This window comes from Xenopus tropicalis, chromosome 10 (genome assembly GCF_000004195.4).
Source record: "Xenopus tropicalis strain Nigerian chromosome 10, UCB_Xtro_10.0, whole genome shotgun sequence".
Taxonomy (NCBI): domain Eukaryota; kingdom Metazoa; phylum Chordata; class Amphibia; order Anura; family Pipidae; genus Xenopus; species Xenopus tropicalis.
In genome coordinates this window covers 1,830,070-1,843,597 of record NC_030686.2, presented here as the reverse complement: position 1 = coordinate 1,843,597, position 13,528 = coordinate 1,830,070, and the positions used below count along the sequence as shown (strand labels likewise).

The 13,528-nt window shown below is 44.2% G+C and overlaps 2 protein-coding genes across 2 annotated transcripts; one reads left to right on the top strand and one right to left on the bottom strand.

Moving 5' to 3' along the window:
* The first annotated feature begins 912 nt into the window (after positions 1-912).
* Positions 913-7,200, top strand: LOC100492142 (E3 ubiquitin-protein ligase TRIM7). The gene is made up of 3 exons (XM_031894578.1): positions 913-1,871; positions 5,796-5,848; positions 6,628-7,200. Exons 1-3 carry the CDS (start codon positions 974-976, stop codon positions 7,198-7,200), a joined length of 1,524 nt encoding a protein of 507 aa, XP_031750438.1. The 5' UTR covers positions 913-973.
* Positions 7,201-9,370: 2,170 nt separating this feature from the next.
* LOC100491979 (E3 ubiquitin-protein ligase TRIM7) lies at positions 9,371-11,381 on the bottom strand. The gene has a single exon (XM_012952705.3). It carries the CDS (start codon positions 11,364-11,366, stop codon positions 9,951-9,953), a length of 1,416 nt encoding a protein of 471 aa, XP_012808159.2. The 5' UTR covers positions 11,367-11,381; the 3' UTR covers positions 9,371-9,950.
* Between the last annotated feature and the right edge of the window lie 2,147 nt (positions 11,382-13,528).

The window sequence follows — 13,528 nt, the reverse complement described above, 5'->3', positions numbered from 1 at the left end:
TAGAAGAACTAATTCTTCCCAAACTGGCCTTCAGCCTGAGCCCCCAACCATTGCTCTGAAATGATGTCGGTTGGTTTAAGGATCAGGCTGGTTTGTAAATTTTGATGCACAAGTGTGCAGAGGAACCGCAACTTCTCTTTACTCCCTTCTGTTCTGATTGTTCCAGCTCTCTGTATGAGCGGAGCAGTAGAAAGATAGTCATACTTTCTTTGGCTCCTCATATACGTCGGGGTAGAATTATCAAAATTCAAGTTTTTGGAAAAAAATACACAGACAGAATATTTCCGCAGGATTTTTGTCTTGGACGAGAATCGCATTGTTCCATTCGTTTTCGATGAGCCAAATAAACTTGTATGTTTTACTAACTGAGGAAATATATTGACTTCTATTGAACCTCGCCAACTTTTACTTGCTGAATTGTTTCTCAGATAAATAAAGACTGTGGTTCTTAAGAACATTCTCGATTATATTCACGTTCCAGTTTTTTTTTCAAATCATGAAAAATACACAAACTCCAATTTCGATAAGTCAGCCCCACGGTGTCCATTTGGCCTACGGGCTGATCGAATAAAGACCATAGGAGATGGGCCCATGTATGGCCACCTTTAGCCTTTAGTATATAGAGATCAGTGATATAGCTGTCGATACTGGAATGGTAAATGTATTAATATAGTAAAGTGGCTTCTAAGATCTCACGTTGATGACTTTGGACATGAAGTAGTAACGTTTTAAGCTATTTCTTCCCACTGGAAAGGAGTCTTTGCTGGACATGGGCTGGAGAACAAATTTCACCAAATGTTTGGCCAATTTGCAGATTGTAAGTTGTTCATCTGTCTGATGATTTAGTGACAGGGAAGTCATTTATGTTTACACGAGAAACACCCCCTACCCATGTAATGCGGAAAAACCAGTCCCACCAGTTTTTGAGAAAGAGTAGAAATTTGTATTTCACTTCTTCTTCCTCCTTTCAGCGATGGCGGCTGCTGATCTGAGAGACGAGCTGAGCTGCTCCATCTGCCTGAGCATTTATACCGACCCTGTGTCCCTGCCCTGTGGCCACTACTTCTGCCGGGGCTGCATTGGGAGGGTACTACATTTGCAGAAGGAGATGGATGAAGGTCCTTCCTGCCCAGAATGTAGAGAAACAGATAAAAGAATATTGGAACCAGAACAGGATGGGCCTGGAATCTTCTGTACTTTTTGTATTCACTCTACTGTAGCTGCTGTTAAAACTTGTCTGCACTGCGAGGCGTCTCTGTGTGATGCCCACGTGAGGGGCCACAGCAAGTCAGCAGAACACGTTTTATCTGAACCAACCACTTCCCTCCGGAACAGAAAGTGCTCTGTACATCATAAGATTCTGGAGTATCACTGCTGTGAGGATGGGGCCTTTATCTGTGCATCCTGCTGCCTGGCCGGGGGGCACCGGGGCCACAGGGTGGAGCTGCTGAGTGAGGCCTCTGAGAAGAAGAAAGAGAAACTGAGGAAAGTTCTGGAGAAACTGAGCCCAGAGAGAGAGGAGACTGAGAGAGGAGCCCAGAGGCTGCAGGAGCGCAGGAGAGAATTAGAAGAAAAAGCCGCCATTGAGACTGAGAGAGTCACTGCCCTGTTTAGGGGCATCAGGGAAGAGCTGGAAGCCCTAGAGAAGCGACTCCTGAGTGACATCTCCAGGCAGAAAGAGGAGCTCACACTCACTGAGCTGATCCAACAGCTGGAAATAAAGAAGGGCGAGCTGTCCAGGGAGATCCGGCACATTGAGGAGCTGTGCAACATGGCAGATCCACTCACTGTCCTACAGGAACAATGGGAATCCCATGGAGCTGCCTTTTGTGGGGCTGAGGAGGCAGAAAATGGGGGCAGAGAGAGAGAGGGTACTGAGGGGTCAGATACTGAGGGCAGAGAGGGTACTGAGGGGGCAGATACTGAGGACAGAGAGAGGGAAGGTATAAAGGACCCGGCTGTAGGGGATCTGGATCTGGGTGGGATCTCAGAGACATTACTCACAGGCTTAGCTGGGATTGTGACTAGAGTAAAGGGATGGAAGATCTATGGGCAGGAGGCTACAGACCTGTTACTGGATATAAAGATGGTAGGCGACAGTGTGTCTGTATCAGGGGACAGTAAAACTTTATCCTACTCGGTCACAGAGCAGTGCAACCTACAGACAGCAGAACTTTTTCATATTTTTCCTCAGGCTTTAAGCACCAGGAGTTTCCCCTCAGGGCGACATTACTGGGAAGTGGAGGGCAGTGAATCAGGGGAGTGGTGGGTAGGGGTGGCCTATCCCAGTACAAAGAAGAATATATGTTCTGGTTATGATAAAAAGTACTGGTGCTTGTACAGATGGGATAGTAATCAATATTCTGTGATACATGATAGTATAGTAACCATCTTAACTCATAGAGCTTCCTGCAGGAGAATCAGAATCTCATTGGACTATGAGGCCGGACGCCTGTCCTTTTATGAGCTGAGTGAGCCAATCAGGCACTTACACACCTTCACTGCCAAATTCACTGAGCCCCTTCATGCTGCGTTCTGGGTAGGGGGAACTAATGCCTGGGTGAGACTAATAAATTAGGGCACCATGTGGAAGGGACATGTAATTTTATAAAATATTTTATGATCAGTAGTGACTTGGGGTTGAGGAGTCATGGTTGGGGTACACAGTTAATTAGTAATGAATTAATTAGTAATGAGTTGGGGTGTAGAACTGATTAGTATGATGTTGAGGTGTAGGGCTGATCAGTAGTTAGTTGAGGTGTAGAGCTGATCAGTAGTGAGTTGAGGTGTAGGGCTGATCAGTAGTGAGTTGAGGTGTAGGGCTGATCAGTAGTGAGTTGAGGTATAGGGCTGATCAGTAGTGAGTTGAGGTGTAGAGCTAGTCAGTAGCAAGTTGAGTTGTAGAGCCAATCAGTAGTGAGTTGAGGTGTAAAGCTCTGTATGTGTCTGTACATAAAATGCTATTGTGATGGAGCCGCACACACAAAGATATATACAGTCTGACGAAGGGAGGGTGTACCCCCCTGAAACGCTGATCTAGGTGGTCACAATAAATGGGGTAAGCTCCCCGACTGCATATATTGTGTGTGTGTGTGTGTGTGTGTGACTCCATCACAATATTATCTGCTGGAGACAGAGACCTTCCAGTCCTACGGGAGGCTTGCACCCCCAGAGCAGTGCATATTTTTACAGGTGACAGTGAAACCCTGCCAGTAAGGACCTAGGCAGCCTCCCAAATTCTATACTAAATATGATTTGCCTTCATAGTAAATTATGATTGGTTGCTGGATTAAGACTGCTCTGTATGCTCAGCCATGCCGCATGTTGCCAGTAAATATACTGGGTGGCACAGATCAATGGGAATCCTGAACATGTAAAATCTAAAATATTGGGTATTTCATGTACTGTTTCCCCCATACTTTAATGGTTAATTAAAATATCCAATAACATAAATTTCATTTCTGTTTGTTTATTTCTGCCTAGCAACACTGAGAGACATAACAGGCACGTATTGGCACTGCTCGGGTTGGCTCACAATTCTGTTGGCTTTGGGCATAACATGGGACTACCATCTGATTTAGTTATATAAGACACATATACGGGACAGAAGGTAGTGTATAGAGTTATTTCTAAAAAATAGACATTCTGCTGAATCCAAAATGGGTAACTATACCTTTCAACTCCTAATTACCAAACATTTAGCAGGTTTTATAAAAATAATAAAAGTTCAGAAAAACTGAAACTGAAACTTTCAATTTGCAACTCTTTATCTCCCAAAAGCATTAGGTACCAAGAAAAGGCCAAGGGTCCACTAAACAGTTTGATACCCAATGTGCATAGAGTTACCAAAGTATTTGGCATGTAGAGACCCCATACGAATAGTGAATACAAATTGTCCCGGAGGTCATTCCAGCTACTGAAAATCAACACAATTACAGCATTTGTGGGGTAAAAATACTTTGACTCCACAAAACCATATATTTTTGGAAAGTACAGATTTGGGCGAATCCAAAATGGATAACCACGTTATTGTACTCCAAACTATTGAGTCGCCACTGATCTAGCCATGCAGAGTTTATTATTGTTCTTTCCTGCCTGCTGTCCCCTGTGATTGATCCAACTGCTTGTTATTTCTGCACTTGCTGATGACGTGAGTGAGGGCAAGACCTGCTGAGTACTGAGTACATTACGACTGTAAGTGCAGTGCAGGCTTGGCAGCAAGTTTTTTCTCCTTAATTATAGCATCATTGCAGGCAAGTGCCGAATTGCACTCACCGTAATGCATCTGATACGTATTACATAGTTACATTGGTTTGAAAAAAGGACAGAGTCCATCAAGTTCAACCCTTCCAAGTAAACCCAGCACCCACAAACCTATACTGACTATCAATGCACTCACATACATAAACCATAAATACCGACATCAATACTAACTGTCGATTTTGGTATCACAATAGCCTTGGATACTCTGTTTGTTCAAGAACTCATCCAGGCCCATCATATCATGTTTATATGTTCAGAGCACATGCAGAATGTTATATTTTACTGCATTTGGTATTTTATTTCAACTGAAACTGTATAAAATTTATAGACTTGGTATTGTCCTGTGGGCATAGCTGATCAAGGTGTTGGATAACGGACCGGGCCCCTAAAAATTTGTGGCATGTGATGACGCCATGAGATAATTTCATTTCACCTGCTGATGAGTTTCTCTCTCCAACTGATGCCGCAGATGCTTTTACTGACACCATCTGTATTTCTGGGGGAACCTTTCAACTGTTACTAGTATATTAGGTCTCCCTGGAACCTTGGCTTCAGTAATTTTTTGTTTGTTAGTATTGTGAACATTATGGGGCCTATTCATTAAAGTACGATTGAGTCCGAATGCTAAAATGTGTATTTTTTCTAAGTTTTAGAACTGTGCGTATTTTCTGCAATTTTTTTCATTCATTTCCGCAACTTTTTTGTACTTTGCAACAATTTGTGCGTCAAAATCGTATTTGTCGCAACGAGTAGGAAAGTTTCGGATTCATTCAAGCTTTGGTATCGTGCCATTGAGCCCTATGGGAGGCTTCCAAAACCATGCGCTGAAGGATCAAAGTCAGAAAGGTTTTTGCGCTGTTTATGATTGTTCGGATACGAAAATTCTGGAACTTTCGGATTGCACCATGATATTTTCGTATGAGCACGATGCAAAATTTTTGTGCTTTATGCACATCAGAAATTAGCGGATTTAATCTGAATTTTTTCAATCGTACTTTTAAATGTCCGAAATTCGGACATTGATAAATGGGCCCCTATATGTAGGGATGTAGCGAACCTCAAAAAAAAAAAAGTGCGAAACTTTGCGAACCCCATAGACTTCAATGGGAAGGCAAACTTTAAAACCTAGAAAAGCCATTTCTGGCCAGAAAACTGATTTTAAAGTTGACACAGCGCAAAAAAAAAACGTAAGCTATTCCTATGTATACGCAAAGGCAGCTGGCAGACCTAGCGGAATTACGCACTATTAGCACCATGGAAACGGGATTTGCTTACACCAGTACTAGTCTGAAAAACGCCATGTGTGGCTTGTGTGGCGTTTTTAGGCCGAGAAAAAACGCAGCGAAAAAACGCAGCGGAAAAACACCTAAGGCAAACCCAAATTGCGAACATCGCGATAAGTTTGGGAACTTGCGAACATCCGATGTTCGCGCGAATTAGTTCGACGGCGAACAGTTCGCTACATCCCTACCTATATGCAGGATTATTAGTACCAATCAATAGGATTTATTCCTTTTCCCCGTCCCGTTCAGATGTGCAACTTCTAAGTAAAACTTTACCATGTGTGAAAGGAAAAGCCAAAGCAGTAAGGATAATGTCCTACGGGGAGATTTAGTCGCTGCGATTTTTAAAAAGCGAGTTCCTGCAACAAATTGCTCGTCTTTCCCTAACAAGTGATTACTGGAGATTTCAACGACGGCGATTCTATAAAAAGCGATTCTTTTTCCCACAAATCCAGGTGTCATATTCCCCCCCCCACACACACAATTGGAAATAACATTCAGTGCAATGGAGAAATTGCAAAACTTCCCGTTAAGTGGGTTTTACTGTCAGCGATTCCAATAGTTTTGAATGACAATGTTTTCTTTGTAAAATCGCTCGAAAAAGGGTCTCATAGCGATTTGGAGCAATAAGTGACTTGAAGTTGTACCGCCAGTTTAGGTACTTGTAGGGGGGTGCCCGAGTGATTGCTAATTCCACAGCATAGGTTTTAATTATTGTAGAATGTATTTGTGCAGTTTAGCCACTAGGTGGCAGGGTTTTGCAAGTTTGGGAAAATTAGGTGTAATAGAGTCTCCAGCCACTAGAGGGAAACATAGGGCAGAAAGTATATAAGCAGGGTACCACACCCAGTTTGGGGCTTTTTGATGGTAGATCAGCAGGATAGACAGAGAGGGTGTTACAGTGAGAAGCACTAGGTGTTTCAGGCAGACAGGCTTTTTAGAATGGGCAGCCCACACCCCAACAAGGAAGTAGATGGCTTAGGAGCCTTGGCTATGCCACAGTAAGGGATGTAGTGTCAGTGTTAGGACGAGCAGAAAAGGCCTTTGGCAAGGGACGTTGCCAGAAAATTCCTCTTGACAGAAGGGCAGAGGGGCGTTAGAGGAACGTCGGACTCGGTCAAGTGGACAGGTGGGGAGTGAGCTCTCAGAGGGGGGTGACGTTGAGGAAGGCTGTGGGGGTGACATTGAGGAAGACTGTGGGGGAGACATTGAGGAAGACTGTGGGGGAGACGTTGAGGAAGGCTGTGGGGGAGACGTTGAGGAAGGCTTTGGGGGAAATGTTGAGGAAGGCTGTGGGGGAGACGTTGAGGAAGGCTGTGGGGGTGACGTTGAGGAAGGCTGTGGGGGTGACGTTGAGGAAGGCTGTGGGGGTGACGTTGAGGAAGGCTGTGGGGCAGACGTTGAGGAAGGCTGTGGGGGAGACGTTGAGGAAGGCTGTGGGGGTGACGTTGAGGAAGGCTGTGGGGGTGACGTTGAGGAAGGCTGTGGGGCAGACGTTGAGGAAGGCTGTGGGGGAGACGTTGAGGAAGGCTGTGGGGGTGACGTTGAGGAAGGCTGTGGGGCAGACGTTGAGGAAGGCTGTGGCGGAGACGTTGAGGAAGGCTGTGGGGGAGACGTTGAGGAAGGCTGTGGGGGTGACGTTGAGGAAGGCTAGTCGGAGTGACTGTATTATGGGGTAAGCCTGTCTGTGTTGCCCAGTAGAACTGAATGCTGATTGGAACAGTACTGTTGGATATATGTGACCGGCTGAAAACTGAATAAATATTTGCTAACAGCATTTATATGTGTAGCCATTCGTCTATTTGTGCTACATACTGGCGATCTATATTCTTCTCTATGTAGAGACAAAACGAGCGTCACTGGAACCTGCTTTTTAAAAATTGCAGCGGCTGATCTCCCCGTGGGACATTAGCCTACATACTGCCAAGTGCGTTTATTCACACGGATACACAACCATCAAGTGTGAGTACATCAAGTGCAACCAACAATTAAATAGTTAAACAGAAAGTTACGTCACCAAATACACTCCTACACCCCCCCCCCCCCCCCCCCATCATAGGTATATTAAGTGCAACTGTGTTTATAACACCAGAGCTGTGGGGCACTAAATACAACCACATACGTTATGTCCATACTATAGTTCATGATTAAAAGTCCCAGATTTTCCTTTGGAAATAGTTCATATTGCTTGAGTTGAAATGAAAAGCAAAACCTTGTTAACTGCCCATAAGGCCTACCATGGGTTAAGTACAATAAACAAGTCTCAATAAGAGACGGCCATATAGCAATAAAACATATATGACTTAGGCTTATCTAATCGTACCCCTCAGTACCTTGTCATAGCAGTGATATCTCTGGTCTATTCTTGGCTATTGGCAGTCATTGCATCTGCAACAAAAATACAAGCATTTAGTAATAGATCAATGCGGATACAAAGAACACTTAAGGCTCCACAGTGACTGGGACCCCAGGGGCCACCAGAAAACCTTAGCGCATAGGCCCACTCTCCAAATTATTTCTACTCCTCTCCCCATTCAACCTTTTTATTCCCCCACTGTCTTTTTCTTATCACTCAATCTATTTAGCCTTGTTGTTTTCAGACAGAAATAGGGAATGGCCATGAAATAGGCCAAGAGTTTAAGAGCAGAAGGGCCCACTGACACCTGGGCCCACTGATACCTGGGCCCACTGACACCTGGGCCCACTGACACCTGGGCCCACTGATACCTGGGCCCACTGGGATCTTTCCTGGTATCCCTGTGGGCCAGTCCGACATGGAGGCTCCTTGTTCAACCCTTCTGGTACATGTGTGTTTAATTTTTTTATCCAAAAGGCTTCTCTCTGGAGTAATAATCTAATTACTGTATATACTCGAGTATAAGCCTAGTTTTTCAGCACCAAAAATGTGCTGAAAAAGTCACCCTCGGCTTATACTCGAGTCGGGTGCCATGGGTCCCTCCAGACTAGCACCCTCTGTCTTTTGTGTGCAAATTAGGCCCCCCCGCAACCAGACCCTCCAGTGCCCTGGCTCCCAAATTAATCTTTATTATTGCACTTTATATTCTATATAAATCATAGTTTTGAAGGTTTCTAACTCTTTGGGGCACATTTACTAATCTACGAACGTCCGAAAAGCGTCCGAATGCGGTTTTTTCCTAATGAACTGCATTTTGCGACTTTTTAGCGAATTGTCGCAAATTTTTCGAGCTCAATACGAAAAAGTCGTGAATTTCGTGAATTGTCGCGACTTTTGCATAGCCATTATGACTTTTGCGAATTGTCGCGACTTTTTCGTATTGAGTGCTCGAAAAATTAGCGACAATTCGCGAAAAAGTCGCAAAATACTGATTATGAAAAAAACGCATTCGGACGCTTTTCGGACGTTCGTGGATTAGTAAATGTGCCCCTCAGTGTACGTAGCAGTTTTAGGTTTAATATTCCTAACGTTGCCCTTATGTTCCTTTATCCTTTCTTACACCTTCATGTAGGAAAGCAACGGCGGTCACTTTAATGATAATTATTATTTCTAACTTATATTTTATTGGGTTTTATGCAGTTTTACAAAAATCTCAGCATTGTACATTTTATATATTGTATGGAACAATTCAATAAATGTTTAAATATTGGTAAAACCAAACAGGTAAAAGTACATTTTTGAGGAAAGAAAGAAGAAAAGATAAGATTTCAGGTTGGTATATAGGTTATTGTATCTAGTAGAATTAAGTCTAAAACAACTGGACTTCTCAGAGACGTCCAGTTGTTTTAGACTTAATTCTACTAGATACTGTATATCATGGCCTGGATAAATGAGAATCTTCATAGACATATATAGGTTATTGTTGCTTCTGGCATTGTTGGCCATGTAGGTGGGTAGCAACTATATTATACCATGAGAGCAAGATCATAGGTTATCTTAAGTTGGGCAGAGGTGGATGGGGTGTTGGGGTGGGAGTTAGTAATCGGTGTCACATGGCTCACATGACCTGTATAAAAGCACTTTCTTGTGCTTTTATACGGCCATGAAACTCCTTGGTGACTTCACATATCCTTATATTTTACAATAGGGGGTCATTGTTCACTATATAAATAGCCTGTGTATTATATACTGCCATATTGTATTTCCTCTGTCTTGGCATCATGAATTGCAAATCCCAACAAACTATTTGGATAATATTTTTGTGTAGCAAGTGGGTTTAAAATCTTAAACATTGTAAAAATGAAGTAACACGTTAGGATAAAGCGGCTTATAACTAAGAATAGAGACATACATGATGAATTACACATATAAATGCATGCAAGGCACAGATAGACAAAGACAAATGAGTGCCTAGTGTAAATATGGCCCCACCACACACTAAGGGTAGCATTGGGAATGGGTTTCATTGTTGGGCACTCAGTAGTACCCTAACTACTAATCCTCACCCAGGCATCATGCCTCCATACCCAGAATGCAGCATGAAGGGGCTCAGTGAAGGAGGCAGTGAAGGTGTGCAAGTGCCTGATTGGCTCACTCAGCTCATAGAAGGACAGATGCCCAGCCTCATAGTCCAATGAGATCCTGATTTTGCTGCAGGAAGGGACATGGGGTAAGTTGGTTACTTTACTGTAATGTCTCGCTGAATAGTTGTTCCTCTGTCTATACAAACACCAGGACTTGTTATTCTCTCCAATCCAGGACTCTATCCCTCCCCTCTCTATACTGGGATAGGCCGCCCCTACCTTCCAGCTCCCTGACTCACTGCCCTCCACTTCCCAGTAATGTCGCCCTGAGGGGAAACTCCTGGTGCTTAAAACCTGAGGAACCTGAAATCTCATAGGGGTTTGTGGGTAACACTGGTCTGTATGTGAGCAGGAGGCAGATTTCCCGTCCCCTGATACAGATACATGACTCCCAGCCGTGTTTGTATCCAGAACCAGCTCTGTAGCCTCCTGCCCATAGATCCTTCCCTTTAGCCCAGTGACAATCCCAGCTAAGCCTGTGAGTAATGTCTCTGAGATCCGACCCACATCCAGATCATCTACATTATCTGCCTCCTCAGCCCCACAAAAGTCAGCTCCATGGGATTCCCATTGTTCCTGTAGGACAGTGAGTGGATCTGCCATGTTGCACAGCTCCTCAATGTGCCGGATCTTCCTGGACAGCTCGTCCTTCTTTATTTCCAGCTGTTGGATCAGCTCAGTGAGTGTGAGTGTGAGCTCCTCTTTCTGCCTGGAGATGTCACTCAGGAGTCGCTTCTCTAGCGCTTCCAGCTCTTCCCTGATGCCCCTAAACAGGGCAGTGACTCTCTCTGTCTCAATGGCGGATTTTTCTTCTAATTTTCTCCTGCGCTCCTGCAGCCTCTGGGCTCCTCTCTCAGTCTCCTCTCTCTCTGGGCTCAGTTTCTCCAGAACTTTCCTCAGTTTCTCTTTCTTCTTCTCAGAGGCCTCACTCAGCAGCTCCACCCTGTGGCCCTTGTGATCTCCAAACAGGCAGCAGGAGGCACAGACACAGGCCTCATCCTCACAGCAGTGATACTTTAGGGGTTCATTGTGTACAGGACAGTTCCAAGACATGTCAGGCCCATCATGCTTTGGGGGAATAGAAAGGAATTTCTTCGCAATGTTATCCAGCTCCTCATTCGTTATTAGTTCAGGTTCTATCCTGTATCTCTGCCTGCATTCAGGACATGATGGATCTTCCTCTATGCTCTTCTGCCAGTCCCAATGTCTCCTAATGCAGCCCCGGCAGAAGTTATGGCCACAGGGCAGGGTTACTGGATCGGCATAAATGTCCTGGCAGATGGAGCAGGTCAGTTCATCTCTTAGTTCTGCAGATGCCATGGCTAAAAATACAAACAAGGAATGGAAATGTGTGGGTCCTTGTTTTATCACAGGAGGGCGTGGCAAGTAAATCATTTGGACTTTACCTCCTTGTTGTTCAACCCACTCATAAAACTCTCACTAGAATTGATTATGTGTATTGCGAATGGAAAATGAGGTTCCATGTTGAGAAGTGCAAAATTATGTCCTTTGATAGAAATAATATAAATGTGAGTTCTAGGGTTCCTAGAGCACTGGGCTGACTTTTCTTTGGGGTACAATCTATACAGCCGTGACGGATTGCACCTCAATGGAAGGGGGTCTACTGTGCTAGAATGGTTAAGATGCTGGAGGAGTGTTTAAACTAGACAAGGGGGGTGAGCTAGAGTTTTATGGGAAAGCTAGTGTAAACGGGGGCAGTGGGACTAGCAAAGGGTTGTGGGGGAGGAGTGAGGGGGGCATATAGTTTATCAGATAAGGAGCTTCTGTTGTAAACATCAGAGGGAGAAGTAGTAATCTCCGCTGCATGCTGGCTAATGCGCAAAGCTTGTTGGGTAAATTAGGGGAGCTGCAGGCTATTGCATGTATTGAAAATTATGATTTAATTGGTATCACTGAGACCTGGTGGGCCGTGAATTTAAATGGTTATACACTTTTTAGGAGGGACAGAGAGATTATAAAGGGTGGAGGGGTTTGTCTTTACGTAAAGTCAGACTTAAAGCCATGTAATAAAGACATTACCAATGAAAACGTTGAATCTCTTTGGGTAGAAATGTCAGTAGGGCTGAAGGTCACAAAGAAAATGATCATTGGTGTATGTTATAAACCCCCCCGTATAGATGAGGGGGATGAGGCCCAGCTATTGTTGCAAATGGAGGAGGCTTCAAAACTGGGTCAAGTTGTTATTATGGGGGACTTTAATTATCCGGCACTGACTGGGGTAATGGGGTGGCTAAGTCAGAAACAGCTAGTAGGTTTGTAAATATGCTAAATGGCAACTTTTTATTTCAGGCGGTTCAAGAACCCACTAGGAATGACGCTATTTTGGACCTGGTGATTTCTAATAATAATGAACTCATCTCTAACATTTGTGTGGGTGAGCATTTGGGGAACAGTGATCCCAACATGGTCTCCTTTGGGATAATGCTGCAGAGACAGCTCTATAAGGGAGTAACTAAACGCTCAGACGGGCAGACTGTGCCAGTATAAGGGCATCTCTGCAATGTGTCAACTGGGAAAGGCTTTTCATGGGGTTAGACACAGAAGGAAAATGGAACATCTTTATAACATTGCTTTGTAGGTATACACAACAGTATATTCCCCTAGTAAGCAAGGAGAGGCATCGCAAAGCAAAACCCTTATGGCTGAATAAAAGTGCTCTAGTAATTTAGCTACTGGTGCATGGGTCACTCGGGGGGAAATTCCATAGAGACTTGAACATGTAAAGGGAAACAAAGGTCCAGGGCCGGATGGGATTCATCCCAGGGTATTAAATGAGCTGAGCGCTGTGATTGCCAAACCTCTTCACTTAATTTCCCAGGATTCATTGGGGCCTGGCATGGTGCCGAGAGACTGGCGGATTGCTAATGTGGTGCCGTTATTTAAACAGGGATCCCGTTCTCAGCCTGAAAACTATAGGCCTGTTAGTCTGACATCAGTAGTAGGAAAGCTTCTGGAAGGGGTAATAAGGGATAGGGTACTTGAATACTTTGCAGCTCACAATACTATTAGTTTGTGCCACATGGGTTTATGGGTAACAGATCTTGCCAGACTAATTTAGTTGCCTTTTATGAGGAGGTGAGCAGGAACCTTGATGCTGGAATGGCAGTGGATGGGATCTACTTGGACTTTGCTAAAGCGTTTGATACAGTACCTCACAGAAGGTTAATGATCAAATTAAGGAATATTGGCCTAGAACATAATATTTGTAATTGGATAGAGAACTGGCTGAAGGATAGAGTACAAAGAGTGGGGTAAATGGAACAGTTTCTAATTGGGCCAGTGTGGTTAGTGGAGTACCGCAGGGGTCAGTCCTTGGGCCTTTGCTGTTTAACTTGTTTATTAATGCCCTGGGGGTGGGCATAGACAGTACTGTTTCTATTTTTGCTGATGACACTAAATTGTGCAAAACTATAAGTTCCATGCAGGATGTGCCGCTTTGCAGAGAGATTTGGCTGGGAAAC

Excerpts from the sequence above, each read along its gene's own strand:
- LOC100492142 (XM_031894578.1), top strand. The coding sequence starts at position 974 with ATGGCGGCTGCTGATCTGAGAGACGAGCTGAGCTGCTCCATCTGCCTG. Across the intron at positions 1,872-5,795 it reads TGGGGGCAGAGAGAGAGAGG|ATGTGCAACTTCTAAGTAAA; the intron begins GTACTGAGGGGT and ends CGTCCCGTTCAG. Across the intron at positions 5,849-6,627 it reads TGAAAGGAAAAGCCAAAGCA|AAGGGCAGAGGGGCGTTAGA; the intron begins GTAAGGATAATG and ends TCCTCTTGACAG.
- LOC100491979 (XM_012952705.3), bottom strand. The coding sequence starts at position 11,366 with ATGGCATCTGCAGAACTAAGAGATGAACTGACCTGCTCCATCTGCCAG.